At 39.4% G+C, this 25,197-nt stretch overlaps 1 protein-coding gene across 7 annotated transcripts in view; it reads left to right on the top strand.

Annotated features, from left to right (window-relative positions):
• The window catches only part of PAX3 (paired box 3), a 75,071-nt gene extending 58,393 nt beyond the window's left edge, over nucleotides 1-16,678 (top strand). For 4 of the 7 annotated variants that reach the window (XM_027650692.1, XM_027650694.1, XM_027650693.1 and 1 more), the window contains exons 6-9: nucleotides 2,215-2,380; nucleotides 3,515-3,729; nucleotides 14,494-14,740; nucleotides 15,260-16,678. In XM_027650692.1, coding sequence (XP_027506493.1) covers nucleotides 2,215-2,380; nucleotides 3,515-3,729; nucleotides 14,494-14,740; nucleotides 15,260-15,294 — 663 coding nt within the window. In that variant the 3' untranslated portion in view covers nucleotides 15,295-16,678. Of the gene's footprint in view, nucleotides 1-2,214; nucleotides 2,381-3,514; nucleotides 3,730-14,493; nucleotides 14,848-15,259 lie in introns of those variants that run through there. The other 3 variants (XM_027650688.1, XM_027650690.1, XM_027650689.1) reach the window with 1 other exon arrangement.
• Nucleotides 16,679-25,197: the final 8,519 nt, after the last annotated feature.

Consider the following 25,197-nt stretch of genomic DNA (forward strand, 5'->3'; position numbering starts at 1 on the left):
ATCCATTCATGTAATGTAGTTCAGTCAGTGTTCTCAAAGTGTTTGGAGGTCATCAGATAACCTTCTTGACCTGAAGAAGGGAGAGTGTTAAGGAAAAAGCTGCAGTTAATGACCTGGATAGGCTAATTACAACATGCATTTGCTGTTCCCTCCTTACTCTTTGACCTCCATTATCCTTCCTAAGTGTTCTTTGGCTCTTTAGCAAATCCTCTTTCTTGCTCTCCAGTGTGTCTTGTCCTCTTTTCCTTCCCAATATGGTTGTTTTCAGAAGATATTGCTGCAGGAGTGTGAGACTGGTGCGCTTTGGGGGACAAAGGCAGGTGGAAGCAGTCTGTGAGGAGTAAATAAGAAATTCAGACTTAATGTGTCAGTGAAGGAAGTAAAGGGTAAGAAGAAAACTGAAAAAGGGTGTAGATGTCTATAGGATGAGAAATAAAAAAATATTGCTGAATCTAGGCACACCTTCAACTGTTGCTCATCACAGGTTTCACATCTCCACCCTGGTGACTTGTCCCTGCCAGCTGCTTTCAGAAATGGCTCATGTGGAGGCAGAGGGGAGTTAGTATGTACAACAAAAAAACAAGAGAGGGATTTGTGAGGTAGAACAGAGGCTCAGTCTATCCCTCTGTCCTAAATCTTAAACCAGAGTGGGAGTGTATAATTGAGGAGTAGTTGTGGCCAAAGGAGAAGGCAGCTGTATGAGCTGAGCATCTCATTCTGAAAAGAGTATGAAGCCAAAACAAACTACGTGGTGACAGATGGCCTACGTCAGAAACCAGATGGCCCAGTGAGCCCCACCACTCCTGTTATGAAACAGAAAGCAGAGAAGCCCACAGTGTAGTTCAAACTGTTTTTATACTCTTATGTGAGGGCCCACTCATGGTTTGTAAATGATGCTACACCTAGAATTCCAGTCTGTGATGGCTGATTCATAAGCCAGCATGGGCTGCTTGCAGGAAGGGTGACAGATCTGAGCCCCAGCTTTTGCAGATACATCAATATGTGGCTCATCGGTTCACTTGCCTTAGTGGCTTTCAGGCCAGGCTGCCTTACAGGCTGTGCAGAGCTACCTTGTAAGGTGCTAACACTTGGTTAAGGTCTTATCTAATCGATAGTATCCATGGATGATCATTGCAGCTGCTTCAGGGAGTAGGATTATGAGCAACTGTCTGCTTGTTTGCAGATGTGTGTAGCTACTGTTATCGTAAACAACCTTTCTTTTCTGTGGTCATCCAACTCATGGACCTGAGCTCTGTAATCAAGAAGTTGCTCTGAAACTGCAGCAGGGCACTGTGCCTGCAGGCTGGTCCAGGCACCCCTGCAGTGACTCATTGCCCTTCCAACTTGTGGCAGTTTAATCGCTGTAATATCAGTATTAACCTATGTGTTTTGCAGCTCTATTATTATGTCTACATTTGTGAAGTTTCATGGGTGCAAGTCTTGCCTCTTCCTTTCTTGGAGAGAATAAGAGCCATCCAAGTCTTGGAAAACTTAAAACGAACTGAGAATGGCATGAAGAAAAGCAGATTTATAGTTAAAATGTTGCACTAATCCAAACCCCATCTGGTTGGTTATGCTGTCCTGGGAACAGATTTCAAAGTGGTTCTGAAATGCTAATCTAGTGCTGAAGTTCTGACCTACTGTTGTAAGTTTATTAAGAGATGTTTTGTACATATGTGAATACTTGAAAACTTGCTGGGAGGGATCTGTGTGTTTTGTACATGGGGCTTGTATTTTTCTAATTAAAAGCTTAAAGTTCTGTTGGCCATTAGGACAATATAGAATCCCAATATACATGCACGTTCTAATAGTGCATTAAGTGCTGCCACTAACTTGTCAGCAAATTAAAGATGATACAGACTAAATAGCTTCGGCTGGTGCTTAGATTAAATGGAGAGATGTTTCCCTTTTCTTATTAAATGTGGCACAGTAATGATAGTGATTGATGGCTATTAAAAGCACTAAAGCTTGAAAGAGCAGTCAGCTTTCTTCTCAGGAGAGGAAACTAGGGATCAGAATTCCCATGTCCTGTCTGTTGAACCATGGAAGTGTGTGTCAAGGGCACCTTTCTTGTCTAGAAGCACTGAGTCTGGTGTGCACCTTGTGTGTCTCTCATCTCAGACGCTGAATGCATTTGAAATACGATGTCCTTATTTCTGATACACCTGAATTAAATGTACAAAAATAAAATATTAGTGTTTAAAACATTTGTAGGTCTGGTTTAGTAACCGTCGTGCCAGATGGAGGAAACAGGCAGGAGCCAATCAACTGATGGCTTTCAACCACCTGATCCCTGGAGGATTTCCACCCAGTGCCATGCCAACTCTGCCAACATACCAGCTCTCTGAGCCCTCTTACCAACCCACCTCCATACCGCAAGGTACAGTAGCCAACAGGTACTTGGTTAAAATAGTGTTACTGGGGGGTTTACCATGTTGATCCATTGTAGAAATATTTTCTAATGTGTTGGCTAATTCAGGGTCTGACTCAGGGAGAACCTTGCAAGCCTGCTTATTTTAAGCACATAAGAACTCATGTTTGTTTTGCTGCAAGAAAGGGCTGGTTCTACATGATGGGTGCTAGCTAGAGAAGTAATCACCTCCCGTGTGGTAGGTGTGCAACTTTGGTAAAGAGATGTACACACACCCCTGCCCTTCTACTGCGTTGGTCTCCTCTGCTGCCCAGAGTGGTGCAGAAGGAGGCAGGTGCACTTTAGATTCTTTGAGGTCTTCAGTGGTGGTGCACTGGAAACTTCTGAATATTTATCTAATGGTGGAAAAACCAGCTATTCAGACCATTTTGTTTCACATCAGACAATAACAACTCTCAGTATGGTAAAAAATTTTCTTTATGTTATCAGAAATTCTGTGAACTTTGGTGGATTTGAGGGGTGAGGGAACAGAGCCTCAAACCTAGACTATGTTAGATTTTAGTATTAAAGAAAAACATTACTGGTGAGATTTTATAAAATATGTTAGTGTGTTTCCTCCTTGAGATTTGGATGCTAATTGCTGATGGATGCTCTAATTAAGGGAATTTTTCTAAGCCCAGTGCTTCTCCCATGCATTGCTAGGCTTGCTACAAACCACGGCAGAATTTCTGTGCTGTGACCAGGAGGGGAAAAGCTAGTCACAGCACAGGTTTTATTTGCTGTGACCAGCAAATAAATATTTATTTGCTTAGTGTCCTAAGCAAATAAATATTTTCCTTTATTTCTCTTTCTCTCTCTCTATATATAAAATATTGCTGACCAATATGTGCCCACTAAGAATGTCCTCCAAGGTCTGAAAACTGCATGTGTCTGTTGTTATGATGTTTACAGTCTGCTTAAGAATTTTTGTGTGATCTTACAAGCCAGTTAAATATCTAGCAGTAATAAAGATTTACCTTCCTACTTAACCAGTATTTAGATGTAGGTTCTGATGCAATTCTGTTAAGTTGAGCTTCACATAATGAACTTACTATGCCAGAAATAAAGGAGTGAAACATATCAACACGCTTCTTTTGCTTCTAGCTGTGTCTGATCCAAGCAGTACCGTCCATAGACCTCAGCCTCTCCCTCCAAGCACTGTACACCAAAGCAGCCTCCCTTCGAATCCAGAGAGCAGCTCTGCCTATTGCCTACCCAGCACCAGGCATGGATTTTCCAGCTATACAGACAGCTTTGTGCCTCCGTCCGGGCCCTCAAATCCCATGAACCCTGCCATTGGCAATGGCCTCTCACCTCAGGTCAGTCCTGTGTTTTCAGACAGAGGATTTGCTGTATACCAGAACCAAAGAGTCTATTCCCTCAGGCCACAGTATAATGAATTGCCAAATTTAAACCATAATGTATTCTTTATATAAGCCACATGATTTCAGTTTGCTAGTTTCCTTCTTTTTTTTTTTTTAAATTTTTTCCTCCTACTGGCTGAATCAAGAGTCATAGCTTATATTTAATTTCAACTGATTTATAATGGAATCATGCAGACTTCACTTTTGCATTCAGTTGTCAACCATTTGTAATGTACTATTCTTCTCCTGAAGATAGATCTTGTAGCTTTTCTGTGAATAAAATATCATTTTAAGATAACCTCATCAAGATTTTACCAACTGGTCCAGGAAAATTACAGGCAAGTTGTACGAGGAGAGTTCCAAGGACTGAGCATTGAGATGAGTTATAATCAAGTTATAAATACATAAATTAGGAGTATTACTGCTCTTTGGCAACGTATAAATGCATGACTACCACAACTGTTTTTCTAATTCGCGTGAGCTCTTTTAAGGAAATCATGTTAATAAATTGCTTTGATAATTGAGTGTCAAAAGGTTGGTTAAATTTTCCTACACATGTCATCTGTCTGAAGCCAACATTATTAGTTAAAGTTTAAATAGATGGTAGTTTATTTTATTAGCTAGAGCTTTGCCCAGGTGCTTGGAAAGAGATGTCCACTAAATTCTGAAGATTCACAAAGAGGATGCAATCTATAATTACAATCAGAAATCTCTTCAGGGCTGAAAGTGAGAGTTTTAACAGCTTTATCTGCTTTTTACCCTTTTTTCCTCTCAGTGGTTAGAAAAACAGAGAGAAGCTCAGAATGACACAAATGAAAAGTGAAAAGACAATTATACTCAATTACACACTAATCACTGACTATCACCACTGCCTAAGCAGGGAGAGGGCATTCTAATAGGCAGAAAATGAGATTTTAATGGCACAAAGGGTGGCCAAAATAACGACTCGTATATCTTTGCCTCCTTCGTTTTCTTCAACTTGTGGTTTGCATCTCGGGAGTACAGTTCCTGGTTCCTGTGCAACGGTGATAACTCTGTGCAGCTGAAAAGTTCAAAGGCACTGGAGTTGAAAAGAATGAATAACAAAGGCAATGAAATAAACATTTTTGCCCAAAGGCAAAAGTTCATAAACCCTTTTTTGTAACGGTAAATGTAATTAAGATTCACAGATTCCTATAGCATAGAGTGGGGTACAAAACTTTATGGCTTAAAACCTCAGGAAAAAAATACCAACAGAAAAACAAACTGATGTACTTCCAACAAGACTTGGATAGATTTCCTTTGAAAGAATTCTGATTTCTAAATGCAATCTCCAACAAAATACATGACATTATATTAGTTGCCTTATTTATTTATTTTTAGTGACTAATTTCATAGTGTGCAAGGCTTCTACATTTTTGACATAATTATTTATCTGGGATTCTATGTTAATCCAGCGAAAGTGTTTGTTAGTGTCAGTTGAAATGTATGTTGGTTCTGGCTATGGAAAACGTGATCTTTTATTTTTCCTTTCACAAAGCTTTTATTGTCTGTGACCCAGAAGGAGAGCACAACAGTAAAGAAATCTTGTGATGGCCGGGCAGAATGGGACAAAAAAGTGAGGGCAGGTTTCCTCCCCCCAAAGTCTTGCTGATTTGAGGTTTGATATAATCAAGGGAGATCCTGGAGAAGATTAAATTGCTTTAATCAGTTACTGTGCTTCCTTACACCCAGCCTTGTCTTTACACTATGAAACTTCTGTTGTTTTGGCTTTTTTTTCCCCTCTTTAAAATTTTGAAATCTTTTTCTAACCCAGTGTTTAGAGCTCCTGGCCGTGTCCAGCAACTCTACCAACAGGTTTAGGAGGACACTGATCCCTCTAAAGCTGACATCATGCATTTGTCACTCAGTGCATAGAGGAGATAACTTGCATCCATTTAGATTTTGAACAACAACTTGGCAACTGAATGATTACCTTCACCAGCTGATAAAGGTCTTCACATTAAACAAATAAAAATCCAAGCCCTAAATTCATGTGGTGTTACCAACAGCTCCTTTAAGTCACTTTTGGTGCCTAAACAATGAGTTAAGAGACATGTATAAAATGTAGAGCTTTATAAAGTGTCATACCCGGACTTCGTGTTTATATAAGAGAGTGAAAAAGCCACAAACATATAAATCACTTGTGGGGCTGTAGCAAAACAGGAAAGTCTCAAAGACCAAAGGAACCTCAGCTGTTGGTCAGGTAGGTTGCAATGTTAGTGTGTGAAACATCCCTTGGCTGTGGGGTGTGTCACAGGTCATCCCCTCTCCACCCTTCCTCAGGGCTCTTCCCACAGCCTCCCAGGTGCTGCCCGAGAGGATGAGGTGGCAGTGGATGGAAAGTCTAAAGCCAGCTCTGCATTGGGGGTTTCATGAAGACAAGAAACAGGAGTTTTCCTGCTGAGTGGGCACGTTGCAGTGCCCTGCCAGTGTGCATGGAATTTAGATGAGAAAGAAAGAGGGTCTTTTTATTAGCCAGTGGATTTTTGACCACAATAAATCTGGGTGTGTGAGCAATTAACATAATGTTTCCAACCATCCATGTGTCTCTTGCTGGCAAATGCTCTGGACAAACTGTGTGTAAAGCTGAATTTATGGTGACTTTAGGGGAGGTGGAGAGGGGGGCTTTGTCTGAAGCCCAGATAATATTTTGTGATTTAAAAAACACCACCCTTAGAATGTGCAGAACAAAATCTAATACTAAGATTCACAGGATCATATTCTTAGTATACTTAAGCTTCTTTCTCCCCTTTGACATCAATTTATTGCAAATGAGGTCTGACACAAAGCACTCTGGGGAAGCCTTATTTTCCATGTGGGATGTTCCATTCTAACTTTGTTCTTGAATATGATGGACAAATATGTTGTTTAAGGCAAGCACTGGGTGAAGGCACAGGACAGGGAGAGATGGCCAGGGTGCTGTGATTTTATTTTTATTGTGTTAGCCTTGAATTTGGAGGTTAGAGGACATGGTATGTCTTGGTCAGTTCTAGGAAGCATAATGCTACATATAACATACTTGTCTTGCAAGCTGGGTATTAAAATGTTGTTGCTCTCGTTTAAAAAAAAAAAAAAGAGAACAAAAAGAGTTCCACCTTCTTAATTTTTGGCACTTTTTAGCATCAAGACAAGATCTGCAGGTATCTTCCAGATGACCAATTATTCTCCTTGTTCATCTGGTTTATTCATTGTTACCTGGATGCAGTGAGAGAATCTCTGTCTTGCAGACCTGTGAAGTGTTGACTTTTGCAGGAAAAAGGCAGGGATTAATGTCCTGGGGAGCTGATAGCCTGGAGTGTCCTTGTTTGTATTTCATGAAAAAGCAACTCAACTGCAAGCATGCCATCTCAGCCAGAGTTCTTTAAAAATAGCATCAGAACAGAGATTATTAGTGTGTAATATATGTAAATTGCATATTTTTATGTTTTCTATGCCTATTATGCAGCTTCTTGCCTCTCGTGCATACGTTTATGGGAATATTGTATTTCCTTTTCAAATTAGGTTTCAGTTGCTCAGTGCACTTTCTTTTTGCAAATATTTGTTCACTCAAAATGTTGAGTGGGTAGCATATCTATGCATTAATGTATGAGTACAGCACCTAGGCGTGCTTCTGAGTTGGCTTGTCCCTTTCTGATCCCAGTGTCAGGGGCCACCACCGGCTCTTCGATCCGGCTGCAGAAACACTTGTCTCGCACCTGCAGGTGTATGGTCACAGCAAACAGCAGACTGTTTTTAAGACAGGATATCCATATTTTGAACTGCTTCGTTTAAGATAAGGGAAAAGGCTTTTCCGGTGTACACGGGCATCCCCTGACCTTGTCATGTGCTTTTTATTAGTGTGGAAGCAGCAGAGTTTGCCCTGCACCAGGAGATCAGGCACTTTGCTGGTTTGGAGAGTGCTGTAGCTGTTTTGGGCTGCTGTGGATTCAGGTGGAGAAACAATACTCTGTTCAGGTTCCTGCCCATGAGGCCATGTGCTTTCTATGTCTAACCTGTAGGACATTTAACTTGTAGGTTACCCAGGCTTAAACAGTACTGCAGTGTTAAAGTTTTACTGGAAAAAAAAGAAGTGTGTGCTACCTGTCTCCTGCTAGGCATATTTTTCTTCCTCCTTGCCCCGTAGAAAAACTTCTCATATCTACTTTTTCCTCTTCTGTGCCTTCTTCCACCATAATTGAATCAAACCAGTAGCTTTAAAAGCTGTAGTTTTAAACTGGGAAATGGATTGAATGTTGAAGAGGTTGTGTAGAAGATCATAACAGACTTTAACAAAGTTTGCAGTTCCCGTGCCATTACCTGGTGCTCAGGAATAATCTTAATAAGAAAATTCCAAACTTTTCCATGAACAGTAGTAAAGATGCAAGCTCTTTCAAGGTTTCTTTCTTCTACTGTCAAAACATTTCACTGCCTGAGTTTAAGAGCTACCCTGTAACTCCTTTTGGTGAGATAGATCTTAGGCAATGGGCTTCCCTTAAGTCTTTGAGAGCACTTGGTTTTCATTAACCTGAAGTATGGAACTGATGGCAGCTGTCAAATGAGTTAGATATGTTCATATTGTCTTGTTAACTCTGTTTTTAAGGGAGACACATGAATCAGGGGCTAAAAACCTTCATTACCTCATTAAGAGGGATGAGAAGGAGGGAAAAAAAGCAACTATTAATTTTTCCTATAACATTTGTTGGATTACTGCTGCATTGTTTGCCCACAGAAACATTTCACTTGGATTCAAGTCCCACAGCAGTGAGAAGCTCATGATCTTTGTCACAATGCACTTGGCTTTGAGAGCTCTTTGCTTAATGACCCAAGAACATGAGACAGGTCAGGGATTTCTTTGTGAGGAAGAAAGTAAATTCACATGATATAATTTTCATGAACACGAGTTTGGTGTGTTTTGTTTTTTTGGTGTTTTTTAGGGTTCTTTTGGTTTTTTTTTTTTTAATTAAAAAACAAAAGTTCAGCCAATGGGCTTGATTATTTTTGTTTCTGTGAGTACAAATAAATGATATTCAACAGTTTTGTAACTGTTATAATGCAAAATAACATTTGTTATTTGTTTTGTAAATATTCTAATATATAAAATATTGAAAATATACATTTACAAATAACATAATGTATTATTAAATATATTGCTATAGCAGCAACAATAAACAGATGACTGTACATTTTTGAATGTCCACATTAACTTCTGTCTTTCAGTTTGTTTGGCTTTCAGACAAATCCATGTAGTTGTGGATGGAGGGTGTGTAAGAGCTGGGCTGGTGTTCATAATGTCCAGAATCCTACTTTTGTGTTTCAGGTTTAATAGAAGGTGGGAGAAGGAGAGTTCACAGACAGAGAGCAATCCAATCTCAAATTTAGGTTGTTATGAATTGTTTTTAGTAATATTTCCAGAGTTGAGCATTTAAATTCATGAGCCTACAATCTGAGACTGCCTGAAAAGGTTGTGAAATGTTTAATTTTATATATATACTTATATATTCATATAGATTATTCATATAAATTATATGTTAATCTCTGATCTTTCTTTTGTCTTTTGAGTCATCTTTGGATGCTTTTCATACAACCAGAAGCTTAAGAATTAAGTGATCTTACAATTTTTTGGTAATGTTATCAGGTTCCGTGTCTCTATGATCTAGCACCTAAAAAAAAGGCATGAGTTTACTGATGTTCACAATGTTATCACATGAATCTTGTGTAGATAAAAATATAATTCATGAAAGAGCAAGTTATCCTCTTAATTATCCTAAATATACTACCAGTGCAACTTCTCTTATTTCAGTGTAGGTGATATCTGGTGGTGTGAAATCAGTATGAGGTCTCATTTGATATGAGGATACAGAAGGTCAGATCATCAATGTTCAAAATCAGTGCATTTGCTCCTGTTTTCATCAACCAAGGATGTGGTTACCAACACTTGCCATTTGACGCAAAAACGCTTTCTGTCAGGTTTCTTATATTCAGCAGAAATATTCATATATATAAAATGAATCAGCAACATCATTCTAGGATCCTACAAGTATACATCCATGTCCCTAATTAATTTTAATTAATCCTCTAAAATCTCTCTTTACAATGCATTATAACACTCCTTTTTGTATTCTTTCTTGTGCAATATTTTGTTTTTTGAGAGATTTCTCTACAGTGAAAAGAGTTAACAGCAGGTAATGCCATTCATCTCAGGAGGAGTTTGAAATTTTCAGTGTTAGTGATGAATGAGGGTATCTGACCCACATCTGTTTTACATTAGAATGGAACATTGCCCTGACATCGTTAGGAGCATTTGTCAAGATTCCCTGGACAGAGCTTCTGTAAATTACATGCTGCAAATGTGTCAGGGTCAGATAAGAGGATATCATTAACTGTGCTAAAGTTTACTCATGATTCTGTCACTTCAACTTAATATGTTAACTGCCAACCATTTTCCTTGAGTTGTTTCATTAAATCTTTCATTCACGGGAGGGGAAAAAAATGTATCACTGTACCCAAAAAATATTGCACATGTTCTTTTCTCATAAATCATATTAATTGCAGACATGGTCACAAAGCATATTAAACGCAGGCATCCGTAAATGAATTAAAACATATGAGAATTTTATTGTGCCTATGGTAGGTCCTACATCCTAAAATACCAACCATGTTAACAGACGTAAAGTTTCTTTTAAATGCAGTAAGCTTTCTCTCAGTTTAGTGGTCTTTATTTTGGTGATAATATTTTCTAATACCTGATAATGGACCACACATTTTGTACGTGGCCTTTAAGGCTTTCATCACTCAATTTCTCTTTCTGGATCGTATCCTCAGCTGGTGATTCTGTGCTAACTCCACCAGCAAGGGATTTGTCCTAAGGAATATTTTCGATTGTTTCAGATGTGGTCTCAAAACTTTTCTATAGAGTTTGATTGTTGCAGTCCACTGTGTTTCCCTTACTTATTCCTAATTTCTCCTTTGTTTTCTAATAAAATACGGTGATTTTATCAGTTGCATATACTGTATTTTGCTGTATAGGTGCAAAGGCTGTGCCTTAATATTCCTGCGTGTGTTTTGTAAAAAATTATATTCTGACTTTTTTTTTTTCATTTATAGGTGTTGTATTCTAAAATACATTGACTAGTTATTGTATCATTTAATTATAGGTGTCAGATTAGCCCTTGGGTTCCATATCAGTGAGGCTGACAATTACTACTTTAACTTTCCCAAAATCATTCAGAAGGAAGTATTTTCCAGTAATATGGATGATATAGAGAATGAATAAATATATATAATATATATTTTATATATATGAATATATATATATTTTGTATATATTAGTTCATATATATATATATATATAACTTTAGTTATTATAAAAAAAATCAGGTCTGTTTACTTCTTTAGAACTGTACTGCTTCATATCCACGGAACATCTGAGTTGCAAAATCTAGGTCTTTGTGTGTTTCCTGTGCACTGCTAAGCTAAGGGTGCTGAGGATCTTGCAGAAATGGCCTATTAATGGATTTCTAATTGATTAGGTGAAAGTCAGCCATGCCCTTCCTGTAACTCCTTGTATGGGTGATAAGGTCATGGCACATACCTACAAAAGACTTCTGCCCTGAGGCTACTTCCCTTAGAGCTTTCAAAACAGACATGACCAAAAATCTAATTATTTAGATACTAATCAACTGCAGGATGATTCTGAAGGCCTCTGAAGAAGATATTTTTGAGAAGACAGTTACTGTTTGAGCTTCAGTTTTCTTCACCTCAAAGACAGAGAGCTCTGTCAGTTCTGCTCTAGTGTATCGACTAAGTGCATATCCACTTAGCAAGATGATGCCTAAAGACTTGTATTATCTAATTAATCTAAAAATTTTCAAGTAAATCTCACAAAAAGCTAATATTAGTTTGTCAAAGGAGATAAATCTCTATCCAAATATAGATGCTACTCAAGTTTGAGAGGCATTTGAGACCATGTCTGGATCCAGGTTTAAATTTCAAGGCTAATCTCAAATTTTAAAATAGCTTCCAATCCCAAAAGTTTAGAGCTCACTGTTTTCTGCTGGTAAAGTCAAAATAATTTTCTCTGGGGCTCTATTCTATCGAAAATATTAAAGTGAAAAAAACTTTAGTTAAAATCTGCAGTTGGTAATAGAGCTGTTTGCCAACTCAGCAATCAGTCCTAAAAGTCCTGGCAGAGACAGGGTCTGATGTGAGAATGCTCAGGCAGCGAAAAGTGCCACTGGGGTTCCAGTAGGGCTATGAGAGTGATGTGAGCACAACCCCTTCTCTCTGCTCTTGAACTTGGAACAGAATGTGGTACAGTCTGTAAATATTGGTATCACACTGGAGCTGTGCAGGGATGGAAAGGGTTGTGCACTTACTTCAGATTTCTGATAAACCCCTGTGTGTTTTAAACTGTAGTCAAAACCATGATATTCCTGCCAACATAAATATTTTCCAAAGTAGTAATTTTCAATGTAAATGTTGAAGTTAAGCCATGTTTTTTGTAGATCTTTCTCTTCTTTTAACTCTACCAGTGATAATTTCAAAGGACAAGGATTAATATAACCTAAATGAATGTAGGTTCTAATACTGTGTCCTGCTGATGCAATGGCAGGTCATTAAGCACGCTAGATTTTCAGACCATATACATTTCCAAAGTTATAAGAAAAAGATTTGTAATTTCTGAAACAGAAATACTTGCTAAAATAATCTTTAGTAATTTTAATAGTTTTCAGAAACCAACTTTTGGAAGAAAAAGTTGAGAGCCCAGTTATTTCACCTTTTAGGGAATTTTGGGACAAAATGCTGTGCAAGTTGCTGGGCAGATAACATGATTTTTCAAACTGTGGTGACTCCAGAGTTGGTTTTTTTTTTATTATTAACCTCAAGTTTTTTAACAGGTTTTGTGCACTGAAAAGACTCATTGAATGAAGTAGAAACTATCTTGCAGCCTGAATATAAATTCTTATGTTTTTTTAACTTAAAAAACATTTCAGTATCTGAATGAACTCTGCATGTGTTTTGAAACTTCTTTTTCACAAACTGAAGCATTCAACAGATACCATCAGTTAAACTCATGTTTTCCTGCTTAGTGAAACAGAAGTGAACATTTCAGTGCTGTATGTAGTAACTGAACTTCTTTCTCAGGTTTTTTTTTTTTTAGTCTGGGTCTTGGGTGCATCTAATGCAAAGATATTTCTTGTTCTTGATGCAGACATCTGGGTGTCTCTTTTTGAAGTGCTCTGCTTGTACCTCTTGCTCTTTTCCTAATCAGACATTCAAAACCTGGATAGGTTTTCCTTCCTACTTAAACCACTATCCCTGGATCTTGTTTCACTTATTTATTAAAAAACAAACAAAATTTGGAGCTGGGACCACAAGCTCCCTGCAGTAATAATCTCTTTCAGTTTGAGATGGAAAAGAAGCACAATTTAGGGAGGAGCATCAGAGCTTTAGGAACCAGATATGTTGTTATGAGGTTTAATTTATTCTTTACAAAATAGACTTCGATTTAAATAATTTCTCTTCCGTTTATGGTAAGAAGTGCTGTGAAGCCAACTGATTATCAAATAGTAGGTCAGATAATTGTGATGCCTTTCTGGAGCACGAACAGCCTGTAAATTATCAGAACATGCAGTTTTGGCAGAAGCTGTACCTCAACCATCCGTTATGAGCTGCAGACTGTTTGTCAGGCTTTGAAGTGCAATTTATTCCAGCAGAAGGAAGCAAATCTCTCAGCCACACTTATTTTCGAAGTGTGTTATAGAGATGTGCCAGGAAAGGAAATACCATCCTACAGTGTGAGGGACTTTTGTATAGCAAAAATTTATCACTTTAGTTTCTTCCTTCGCTTCTCTTTGAAAGCACAGATGCTTTTTTTTCTTTCTTCTTTTTTTTTTTTCTTTTTTATTCTACTGGAAATCATAACCTAGAGGGCTGGACTTTTATAGGGACAAGCATGTATTTCCCAGTAACCTCTTTTCAAACTCATTTGGACTGTTGATTTCATAACTGCTACTGTAGAAACAGCTTATTAAGGGAGTCACAGTTGACTAGAAGCCAGTCTGGAATACCTGACCCTTTCTGTTGTGTCCTCTAACACAGAGGACGAAATTGATAACTGGTGCTATGACCAGCACTTTACTCTTTCACATTCTTTTCTTCACAGGGCATGAAGCAGCAGGAGGTGCTGCTGCTCTGCCCTTTTCCCAGCACCCAGAAAATCATCAGTATGTGGAGTTCTTTGTTGCTTCTGGTAGTGTTGCTGTGATCTGCTCCAAATTAACTTCATTGTAATGATTGCTGATCTTGGAGAAGAAAATTGTGTGAGCTTTTTCACATCTTTTTGTATGTTTGTTGATCATGCAGGACAGCATGGGTGAAAGCCACTATGTGCTTTTTGTTCTCTTACAGTTTAGTCCTCAAGGAATAAACATGCAGAAATCCCAGCTGGGACTGGGATCAGGCACTCTAAAACTATAAAAATTTAAAATATTAATTTTCCTTATTTGCCATTGGTATCACTTTTTATTGCTTGTTACCCATCAGATTTTATTTTGGTGGATGATGCAACCAAGTTCTACTTCCTCTACTCAATGCACAGTTCAAACATCAAGTCTACCTGGTTTAGGAAATCAAATTATAGATTTGGGAACTTCTGTGCCTCTGTAAGCAACAAGGTTCATCACAGGTTTTAACTGTTTTTATTATTCTACATTTTAGGTAATGGGACTCTTGACTAACCATGGTGGTGTGCCTCACCAGCCCCAAACTGATTACGCCCTGTCCCCTTTAACCGGGGGCCTGGAGCCCACCACCACTGTCTCAGCCAGCTGCAGCCAGCGGCTGGATCACATGAAGAGCTTAGACAGCCTGCCTACATCCCAGTCCTACTGCCCGCCCACCTACAGCACCACGGGTTACAGCATGGACCCCGTCACGGGATACCAGTACGGACAGTATGGACAAAGTGAGTGTGGGGACACTGCGACACCGCACCCGGTTACCAACGGGCTGCACTTTGTGTCTGTGACCAAGAAAATTGGGAGCAGAGATCCTAAAGGCTGACGGCCACTTCTCTCCAGAGCCGTGCAGAGTGCACTGGTGAGATAGCTGATTGTTCGAGCAAGATTTCTGCTGCATAATTATTTTCTTAAGTGATGTCAACAACATCTTGATGTTATTAATTGTTGAGACATGAAACCTGATTGCCATTAGGTAAAACATAAGGGTTGTCCAAAATGAAATAACCGCTGGCATTCCACTATTAGAAACACATGTTCTTAATGAGGTCAGCTCAAGAATCATTACAGTATATAGTCCCAGATACATAGAGTTTTGTCAAACTTGTCCTAGGAATAAAAATATTAGTCCCTTTCCTTTGATATATCAGTATTAAATATGACAATGTCAACCTGTAGTTGGCATGGCCCCATGCTGTGAGGTTGTCACTGCATGACTTAAAAAGCTTCTTTTGCTTTTTTTGCAGGTGCCTTTCATTATCTGAAGCCAGATATTGCATAAATGAACTGTCCACTTCAAGTTAAAGCTGGTCTTGTTTTCCGGTCTCACTCCAAGGCTTGGATAAGAGGGATCTTCTCAACACGCTGCAGCCTAAGCTGGGGCAGTCCCATTGAGAGAAGCAGGCTTGTTATGTTCTCTCCAGTCATAGCTTTTAGTAGACTTTTGAAGGTTGGACAAAGCTATACAGAAGACAAAGGCCAAAAGCAATAATGAATAAATGTGACATGCTTCATTATGAGTGGGTATACAGAACAGAGCGTATTGAACATCACTGCCTGGCAAACATTCCATTTTTTTGTTGCTGTTGAAATTAATGGACATTGATTGGGACAAATAGAACATTTTGAAACTAAACTTAGAGCGGCTGAGCTCTGCGTACTCTGACTCATCTGACATCCAGTGCTGACTTTAGTCTAACTTTAAAACTGCTCAGTTTCTGAAGCAAGGTCAGGAGGACCTCTTTCATTTTACACACTGGAAATTGTCATCAAGAGGAAACATCACAGTCCCTAAGGAAGCTAGGATGAATGCAAAAGACTTTCAGAGCAACTTATTGGTTACCTTACCATGTTTCTGTAATCACATTATCAATAAATGTCACTCATTAGTTTTGCTTTACCAAGAGACGAGATCTTGTGTAACATGAAAAGCAGATTTTACCTTTTTGTATGTGGAGTTTTCCCAGTCCATTGTACCTTTTTGGTCAAACGTGGGAGGAAAAAACCCCACCAGCAATGCGACTGATTTTTCACAACTGCCTAGCAATGTGCAATACTGTGTACCTCACACAAACTTTGGGATCATCCAAAGTCATAGAGATAGAATCAGAACTATATTTTTGCAGGTACTTTTATTTTTGCAGTGCATAATTCCTGATGATAAAATACAGAGACGTTGCAGTCTGCTGGATTACTGAAATCCAGCTTGCTAATCGTGATTTAAAGATCATCTTCAGGAAACAATACGAAGAAATGATTACGTTTACATTTTTTTTAGTGATATACAGGACATAGACAGAGATGGGCCTGTATTTGACACATTTGTTTAAATTATACAGCGGTATCCAATATAGAAAGTATAATTATAGGAACCAAGGTTTACAAGAAGTTTGCATTGTGACATTTTAGAATGTCAATAAATTTGTGTTTTGTGATGTTGAGAGGAAGAGGACGATGGAAGGTGGGATTATTTATTTCTCTCTATTCTTGTAAAAAGAGGGAGGCAGAACACAAATACATTCCTTTTAGTGTTAAGGACTATGAAGTAGTGAGTTAGACTAGGTTCAGTACAGAGGTTAGTTCACACATTGGTCTTAAGGGTGATGGAAAAATGAAATATTATCTTTGTGTTGCAACCTCTACAACAACACATGTTGTAAAAAAAACACACAAAAAATAAAATAAAAAAAAGAATACAAAAAACAAATGTCTTTCATGTAAAAAGTTCAGTAAATATTTACTATTTATAATGAATAAACATTATGAAGACTTGCAAAGCACTGATGATTTTGTCCTAAAATGTAGTATTGTGCTAAATACATTGATACATTTTAATCTGAATATCATGAAGAAATAAACTATGTTATCTTCAATGCAAACTGTATTCATTATGTGTGTTGTGCACACATCCCAGGCTGCAGGAGCATTGGGCAGCCTCTGTGCCCAGGTGCTGCTAACGTGCCACGTGGAACTGTGTGTGTATGTTAATGAACTATGCATTTTTCAAGTGCTGTCGGTACTATAGTACATCTTCCTTATAAGAGGTCTTTTCTGTCCATTTTAAAAACAATAAAACAGGCTTAAGCCAAGCACAAATAGGGCAACTTGGTGGCTTCATGCAATGCAGGACCTTTGTAATCAATTACGGGCAGTATCTGTCCTGAATTATATTTTTTTTTCCTTAGAATCCTCAAGATTTTTTTACTAGGCTTACACACAAGCTGATGGAAACATGGGGAAGACCCTGCAAAATGAGTGGAGTGAGTCTTAGTGGCACATCAGTGTGCAAAGAAATTGTACTTCACTCTAGGCTTGGTGGACATTTAATTTCCTCACTATTTTGTAGGGGATGTAACTGCCTTGATTTTTTTTCATCTTTTCTTTCTGTGTGCAGTTTATTTTTATTTTTTATTTTTATTTTGTTCTTTTGATTCTAGCCCTCTTCCACTGGAAAAGGAAGGAATGTAGAAGACAACATTAAAAATATGCTGAAGAATGGGGAAAGGGGATTTCTTTTTTTTCCTTCCAGTTTAGGTTTCTCTGATATACTTTTTAATTTCTGAGACTATCAAAATTTAAAAGACTCTTATTTATACCTATTCCCTGCTTTAAACTTCTAATTTTTCTGGGGTTTTTTTCAATGTTTCTTCCCCTCCCTGGGGACTTGGCCTTTGGCATTTGTCTCCTGTCCTGGGCTTGCTACAAAGGCTAAGTAAACCTCTGTTTCACCACTTGCAATCTCTTTGCTGTAAAATGCAGAATAGAAGCCTGTTTGCACAGTTTGGAACTAGGTGATGTCTGTGAGTGTGAGAGATCCTTCCCAGGAGAGGTGTACCCTTGGTAAAGGATAATTGCCAAGTGCCACCTTCACTGCCTGTCCTTTTCTGTTCCAACAGCTGTAGGGCTGGGACAGAGCTGTGATTTCTCCCCATCCCATCAATGCTACTGAGGTGTTTTACTGACCTCAAGTTAAGAACAGGAATTTTGGCTACTCCATCCTCTTTTCAACTTGTCTCTCCCAAGCACTTTCTTGTGTGAGATTCTAATGCAGATCTGGAGAGCCTGGAAACAAGTCAGATAAGGAGAAAAGGCAGGTGTGGGGGGATTGGAACTAAATGATCTTTAAGGTACCTTCCAACCCAAACCATTCTGATTCTGTGGAAATCATCCGTGTCTCTCACAGCAAGCCATGCAAGCAGGGAACCAGGATGAGGTCTTGCCAGGGGAAGTGAGGAGCCTGGGGCAGAGGGGACTAAGCAGTTTCCAGATTTATGATGCACTGTAGGAATCTTTGACAGAGCTATAAGGATTGCTTGGGGCACAGTTGATCCCTTCTTGTTGTCACTGTCCAGGCTGAAGAGGTTCTTGGGAATAACATGTGTTGTCTGGAACACAAATCCTGAACACTTGGAAAGTCAAAGGGTAATGAGCCTGCCATGGATATTGCTTTTGACAGAAATACCATGCAATAGCTTGGAGGAATGTGCTCACAGCAATGGAGTCCAAAACCCAATCACTGCTGAGTAGAGAAAGGGCAGATTTCAGGGTCCCCCCGTCTTTTTCTTTTTTTGTGTGTGTGTGAGTGAGCATATTTTACAAGATGAAAATAAATAACAACAGCTGCTTATTCAGCTGTCTGCCATCTCATTGGAATAGGAAACTCTTGAGAGACAGGTTTTGATGCAAAAATATTTGTTCATTGTGGCAGCACCATGATTTTTACTTTATTATTTTCTTTTAAATCTTCCTTTATCTAGAAATAACGTCTACTCCTATCACAATACCCAATATATGCATTTTACCATATATTTACCTTGGTATGTGTTACTATTCCTTTATTCGAGCATTAATGAATGAGCTACGAAAAGAATAATTTTTAATGACACCTATTATCCTTTTGTTTTCCCTGGATATTTCAGTGTTTCCCATTTAAACAAAACCTAGAAATAAACATTTTTTCCCATAGTCACATGGGGTTTTCTAGTCAATATTGCCTAAAAGTCTCTCATCTCTACAAGTGACAAATGATATTGATGTGTATCTTTCTGAACCACTTTGAAAGGCACAAAATGCCTATCTGAATCTACAAACCTTCACTAAAAACAGATGATTGTTAAACAAGGTCTATATCTTCAGAAATCCATTTCAGCATATATGTGATATTAATTTTTTAATCCCTAGGTTAAGGTCTGTGCAAATTCAAGCTTTAAGAAGTCTGTAACCTAGATCTCCAAATGTAAAGAGAAAATACAGTTACTTAATTTTGGAATTCCAAACCCCATCCGAAATTATCACCTGCTACTAATAATTTTTGTAGCAAGGATGTATTTGCATTTTCTCAGAATTATGGCAGACTATGGTAGGCAAATTATTTGCTATGTCTAAATTCTTTGATATATTCTCATACACACATAAGAGCACTGCTGTTTACTTCTGATGTGTAAAGCACATTTTACTGTGCTAGTAACCATGAACTTTCTCAACATTTTCTATCCATCAAGTCTTCTGCCCTAAAGTCTGTAAAGTGGATTACTAAAAGGTATCTTTGCATAAAAAAACCAAAAAATTAATTTAAGGCAATATCAATGAGACAATCAAACCTTGAACAGCTTGAATTAATGAACTTCTTTGTATTGTTCACTTCAATGTTCTGCTGCTCACTTAACTGCAAGGAAACCTATATCCTGATTAGAAGACCCCATTTTTCATTTCTTCTGGATTTTCCAATGACATCTAGATATTGCCTAGGGCAACTGGAGAGTCATAGGGTTATTTAAAGAATCACGTGGGTTGATTTGAATCTGTTCAAGATATTTGTCTATTGTAAGATAATAAAACTTGTAGTCTGCTCCTGTGGTCATTGCTGGTAACAGGCTATTTGATCTGTCAGATTTTCACCTTTTCTCTCCCAGCACTTCTGGGTAGCTCATCACAGGCTAAGAAGCTGTCATCAGTCACAGGGAGCAAAGCGCTGTAGCTAGATGGTTAGTCAGATTCAAAAATTTACAAACTATTTCTCATATAAGCAGGATTCAAAATCAGTATGTGTACATGGTGCTGGTGCTTGGTTCTCTATCGCTATCATGGTTCCCACAAGCAACACTTTGCAGTGTTCACACGTATTTTAAATCTTTGTTTAATGCATTTACATTGTCTAGAATAACCCAGAGCGCCTGTGGACACCTTGGGTACTGCAGCATTTTTATATGCACTGTTTATTATTCAGCTACTCAGGCAACGTCATGAAAAATCATAATAAAACTAGGAAGACACATCACATTTGACCTTTGCTGAATAATTTAATAAAGCCAGCTCGATACACAAATATGAAAGAGCAGTTACTGGTAAGAGCGGAACTATTACTTCCTTGTCTGAGAATTGGAAACAGTTCAGAAGCTTTATTAACCTTTTGGTGTCTTCATCTTCAGCAAAGTTTGTCCCTTAGGCCATGACCAAATGTTAAGCTACTTGTTTCTTCCCGCACTCTCCTCCTTTCAGTGCTCACACAGGTATCTTTGCTTATGCTGTACACTATTATGATTTCAATTCTTCTCACATCTCTGTACAATTATCCACGTTTTTTTCTCACAGACTCAGTTTCATTTACACAAGTATTTTTCTCCCCATATATATGCACTTATTCATAATGATCTCAAGTGTACATACCTGTAAAAATTTAGCTTTTTAAGAGCGGTTGTTACTTTTTAAGGGTGTTAAGTTTCCTCTGCACACTTAGCCCATAACACTTTATAGTTCAGCAATTCAGAGATGGAAAAAATTTCTTTGGAACCACGTTTCTGTGAGTGTCCCCATGGTCAGTACCAGAATAATTAACAAAGAGTACAAATCTCCCAAGGCTTTTGAAATGCTCTTTTGGCCATGTTTAATCTGGGGAAGGGTCTATTGGGGCTGGGGATGGTGTGGCTTGCAGGGACCAGCCGAGGGTCTTCTCCATCAAGGTGTGGCTTGCAGGGACTTCTCCACCATCTCCATCTAAAATCTCCAGGTGTGGAAGATGTTCCCTTCCCTTTGTGTTGTGGCTGCTCCCCATTGCCTTCCTTTCCTCTGTGGCTCTCCAATAAACTTGAGTCCTGCCACTCTGCAGGTTCCTGCCAGCCACACCTTTTTTCCCAGTATCTGGATCAGCTCAATAGAATTTCTCTCTTGCCTGCTCTTCCCAAGGACTCCGACCTTCCCACTGCCTTGGGCAGGGCAGTGCCAGCAGCAGCTGCACCAACCACAGACATCCCAAAATGGCACATCACTGTTTCGCCTGGCTCTGAAACCTGAGGGAAACTTTGAACAGTCAGGGTTGCCTGATTTCAGAAAGGGGATAATGAATGTGTGTTAAAAGGTAAGATGGAGTTCAGCTTTTCCTTTACAGCCTGGAAGGGTTTCTGAGTGCAACACAGAGTACCCGTGGTGGGCATGGGTGGGAATGGGGGGCACAGGGGCCACTGTGGACTACATGGGGAGCAGCCAAAACATGGTCCTCACCAGCTGTGATGACACAGCCCTGAGCAGAGCACAGAGTCACTGCCGGGAGCAGCTCCTGACCTGCTGGGACTGGGGAAGCTCAGGGGTGTGATGTGGGAGGGAGCCAGCGCTCGACCAGGAGCTGTCAGTGGTGGTATGGGGCTCTGTGGTGTGTGAGCCATCTGGTCTCTCTGGTGCCAGGGTGTCCAGATGCCATGTGCTGTGGAAACAGCACGGCTTTTCCTGTGGGTGGAGAGACAGCAGGAGCCATGCTGAGAATCCTCTGAGAAACTTGAAGGGTGGTTTCTGCTGAAGGTAAAGCCTACATACGGTTTTCCACATGGGTGCTGCTGTCCCAGGAAAGGCACACAGTGGATGGGGAGGGGAGATGGTGCTGTGGCCTCTCAGTATTACTAAATGCACATTTTCCTCAGCAAGAGGTGGCTGAGGGGAGCAGCCAGGGTAGAGGCATTCCCACCCACAGCAGACATGGGTGCCTTTGAGCAGAGCTCAGTCTGTCCTTTGGGAATGGTTGGGAGAAGCATGTGCTGTTTCTGGTGCTCCATGCACCTCAGCTCCTGGTGCATGGAGCACTGTGTAAAATAAAATCCCTCTCCCTTTGCAGGTACTACTGAGACATGGCAGAGCTATGCCAGTGCTGCAGTGGGCCCAGGTGATCCACATGTGAGCAGAACTAGGTGTGGTTGGGACCATATTGGCTTCTGGGTAACTGCACTTGCCAGACCAGACCTCTCCTGTGAACCTTCGCCTTAGGCTGGCTCTGGTTTCAGAGCATTTCATTGGATCCGGTCTCAATTCAGAGATTGAGATGTGAAACTGAGATGTGCCAGTGCTGACACCTTACATCTGAGGTCTCTGTCAGTCCCACAGGTGATCTCCCAGGCCAGATCCTGACCCCAGGGGTAGTGGGAGGATGCAGAACTGGTCTGCCTTGCCTTGGTGAGAACCAACCACAGCAAAACCATCTGTGAGCCTCTGGAAAAGTAGTCAGTTTGGGTAAAATTACCCTGTAGACTTTGGTAAATTATTTCTGGGGTTTAGACATGCATCAAGTTTGGGGCAGAAATCTCTGCCTGCCTTCTTTTGTAATCCTTATTCATAAAGGGATACATAAATGCCATATTAAAAGATCTGTGAGTAAGGAGTTTCTCCACGCTCCAAAAGAGTGTTCGTTATTGTGTCCAAAAAAATCTAAAGGAAAACATAATCTGTACTAGTGTGAATGGTATCACAAGCTCTCTTGACAAAAAGAGACTTGGAGTAGTTATTTTTTTGTTTATCTCTAAAGCTTAAATAAACCTTCCTAAAATGAATACACAAAGTAGATAAAGAGTTTGATCTTATATCCATGTCACTTACACCCAGTCACTTTCCCTTGATTTTTAGTGGAAATTTTAGGTATGTGAAGACCCAGAGATAACAAAGATGAGTGAACAAGGCTATTTTGATCCGTGAAACTACAGTTCTGTTGCTTCTATTCTGATCCTGCTCAAGTTCATCAGGAAAGATTAACTTTGGCAGCTTGTTCAGTGACTAAATCTTGATATTTTTGTGGCTTAATTCTTAACATAACTGTAAGCTATTGCCCTGTGTTTATATTTCCCATCCATTTCTCACATTTCCAAAGCATACTGATATGTGATCCTGGCAATTTAGCTACCATAATTGGCATTTTTCTAGGGCCAAAAGGAAACAAATTCCTTATCCTCCATACTTCTTTAATTTCTGAAAAACAACAAGTAATATAGTTAATCCTCTTTTTTGATCTTTTCCCCCCCTTTGAGTTTTTCTTATGGTCTTTTCCTTTTAATCTTTTACTTTCTTTTTAATCTTCACTCATTGTCCCCCCGCATTTGAAGAGTTTCATGTACTTACATCTCCAAAAAGAACTGGACCACTTTATGGAAATAGCTCTTTAGGATCTTGTTCAAAGCATCATTATGTACTTTTAGGTTTTTGGGGGAGGTTGAAAAAAGGAGAGAAAAAACAACTTTAAAGCAGTGTTTGTTTGTGTAGCCTAACAGAATACTGATCTGTTCAACTAAATGCAGAAACAGTGGACGGAAATACCCTAAATTACAATAAACTCAGATTGCATTAGATGAGCAGGAAGATAAATAAGCGTCTGCCTTTAATTGGGTGGGGTCATATCATCTAACTCCTGATGCAGGTGTGTTTGGGCAAGAGCATTTCAGGAGCAGCAAAGCAGGACAGCACAGGTGAGTTCAATGGTCTATCAGTGAGCAGTTCCTTCAAAGCAGGAGAGAATGACCTTCCAGCTGTGTCTGGAAGGCATAACACTTCCTAAGGCTGAGCAGGGGGCAGCTGAGGTCCCTCCATTTACCCAGAAATGATGCCTGGAGGCCTCTTTCAGTTTAGAGGCAGAAGACTTCATCTGCTGTGTTATGTGTGTTCCTTGGCTTATGGTTTTCTTTCACATGTGTATGCAAAGCCTTTAAGAGTTTTTTTTTTTTTTGCAGCTGACAGTGTTAAGACTAGAAGTCTCCCTTTGTGTGTCGTTCTTTCTCAGATGGAGATTGCTCTGTGAGCAGTCATGTGGAAACTGGTGAAATGTAGTATCTGTTGTGCTAAGGGTGGTGCACTCTGGTCCTGAGTAGTCTCTGCTCTGGGGAGAGATGGGCATGTTACAGCATGCTTGAAAAGGAAGGTGTAGCACTGAGTTCAGTGGGCCAGGATTCTGGGTTTGTGAGCTACCTGAGGGATGAAGCTCATGTGTTGACAAGCATGGCCCAGGGTTAACATGGTAATTTAGCTTCCAGAGTTAGGCTGATGTACTTTCTTTCCCTGCCATTCAGACAGTCAGATCCCCAAGTCTTGGTGTGCCTTTTGTTAAAAAACTGCTTAGACACGTGAAGCTTACTGCGTAGCATAATATGCAGTGTTAAACCCTCTTATTTCTAAGAAATAATGAGTGCACACTTCAAGAATCGAGGTGCTGCAGCTGTGCTTTAAGAGGTGTGGTGAACTGTAGGCGCAGCTCTCCTTGTTCATAGCGTACCCAAATTTGTCACTGGGAATTCACTGGAGTGATTTTTGTCACTTGTTTCTCATTTGTGGTGTCCTAGCCCCTGCCCCCCTCCCCCCATTTTGTTTTATTTTGCCGATACTGAAAAGGCCAGAAACTTAGCTAACAGAGGTCATGTGTTTTCTCAAACAGGCAAAAAATTTACAGGATTAGCATGTGTCCAACCTAATTTGTGTGGATCACATACTTCTTTTACTGAAGCAAATTCTTTAAAAAACAAACAAACAGTAAGAGTTTACAGAGTTCTGGAAAAGTCGCAAAACCTAGATGAAAATCTTTTTCCAGTTACGTGAATATAAATTGGGCATAGGTCCCCTGAAGATTTTATACTAGTTTAATGCATGTATTTTATTTGTAGTTAAACTGCTGATAAAGCTTTTCTTTTTTCTCAAAATGACATTAGGTCCCCTGAATCTGTTCTCCTTTACCCACAAGAATAGGTGAATAAGATCTCTCCCATAACTCGGCCCCAACCAAGAACAGGATTTGGTATTGCTCTTTATGGTTTTTTTTTTTTTTTAAGGCTGATTTTAAAACAAATAGTTAAAATGTGGAGCTGAACATTTCTTCTAGAAGTTGCATATTCTAAATGTACTTATAGCATAGTCTGCTGCTCATATAAAATTACAGACTTCACTTTCA

Source organism: Corapipo altera, unplaced genomic scaffold (assembly GCF_003945725.1).
Source record: "Corapipo altera isolate COAL_440 unplaced genomic scaffold, ASM394572v1 54, whole genome shotgun sequence".
Lineage (NCBI taxonomy): Eukaryota > Metazoa > Chordata > Aves > Passeriformes > Pipridae > Corapipo > Corapipo altera.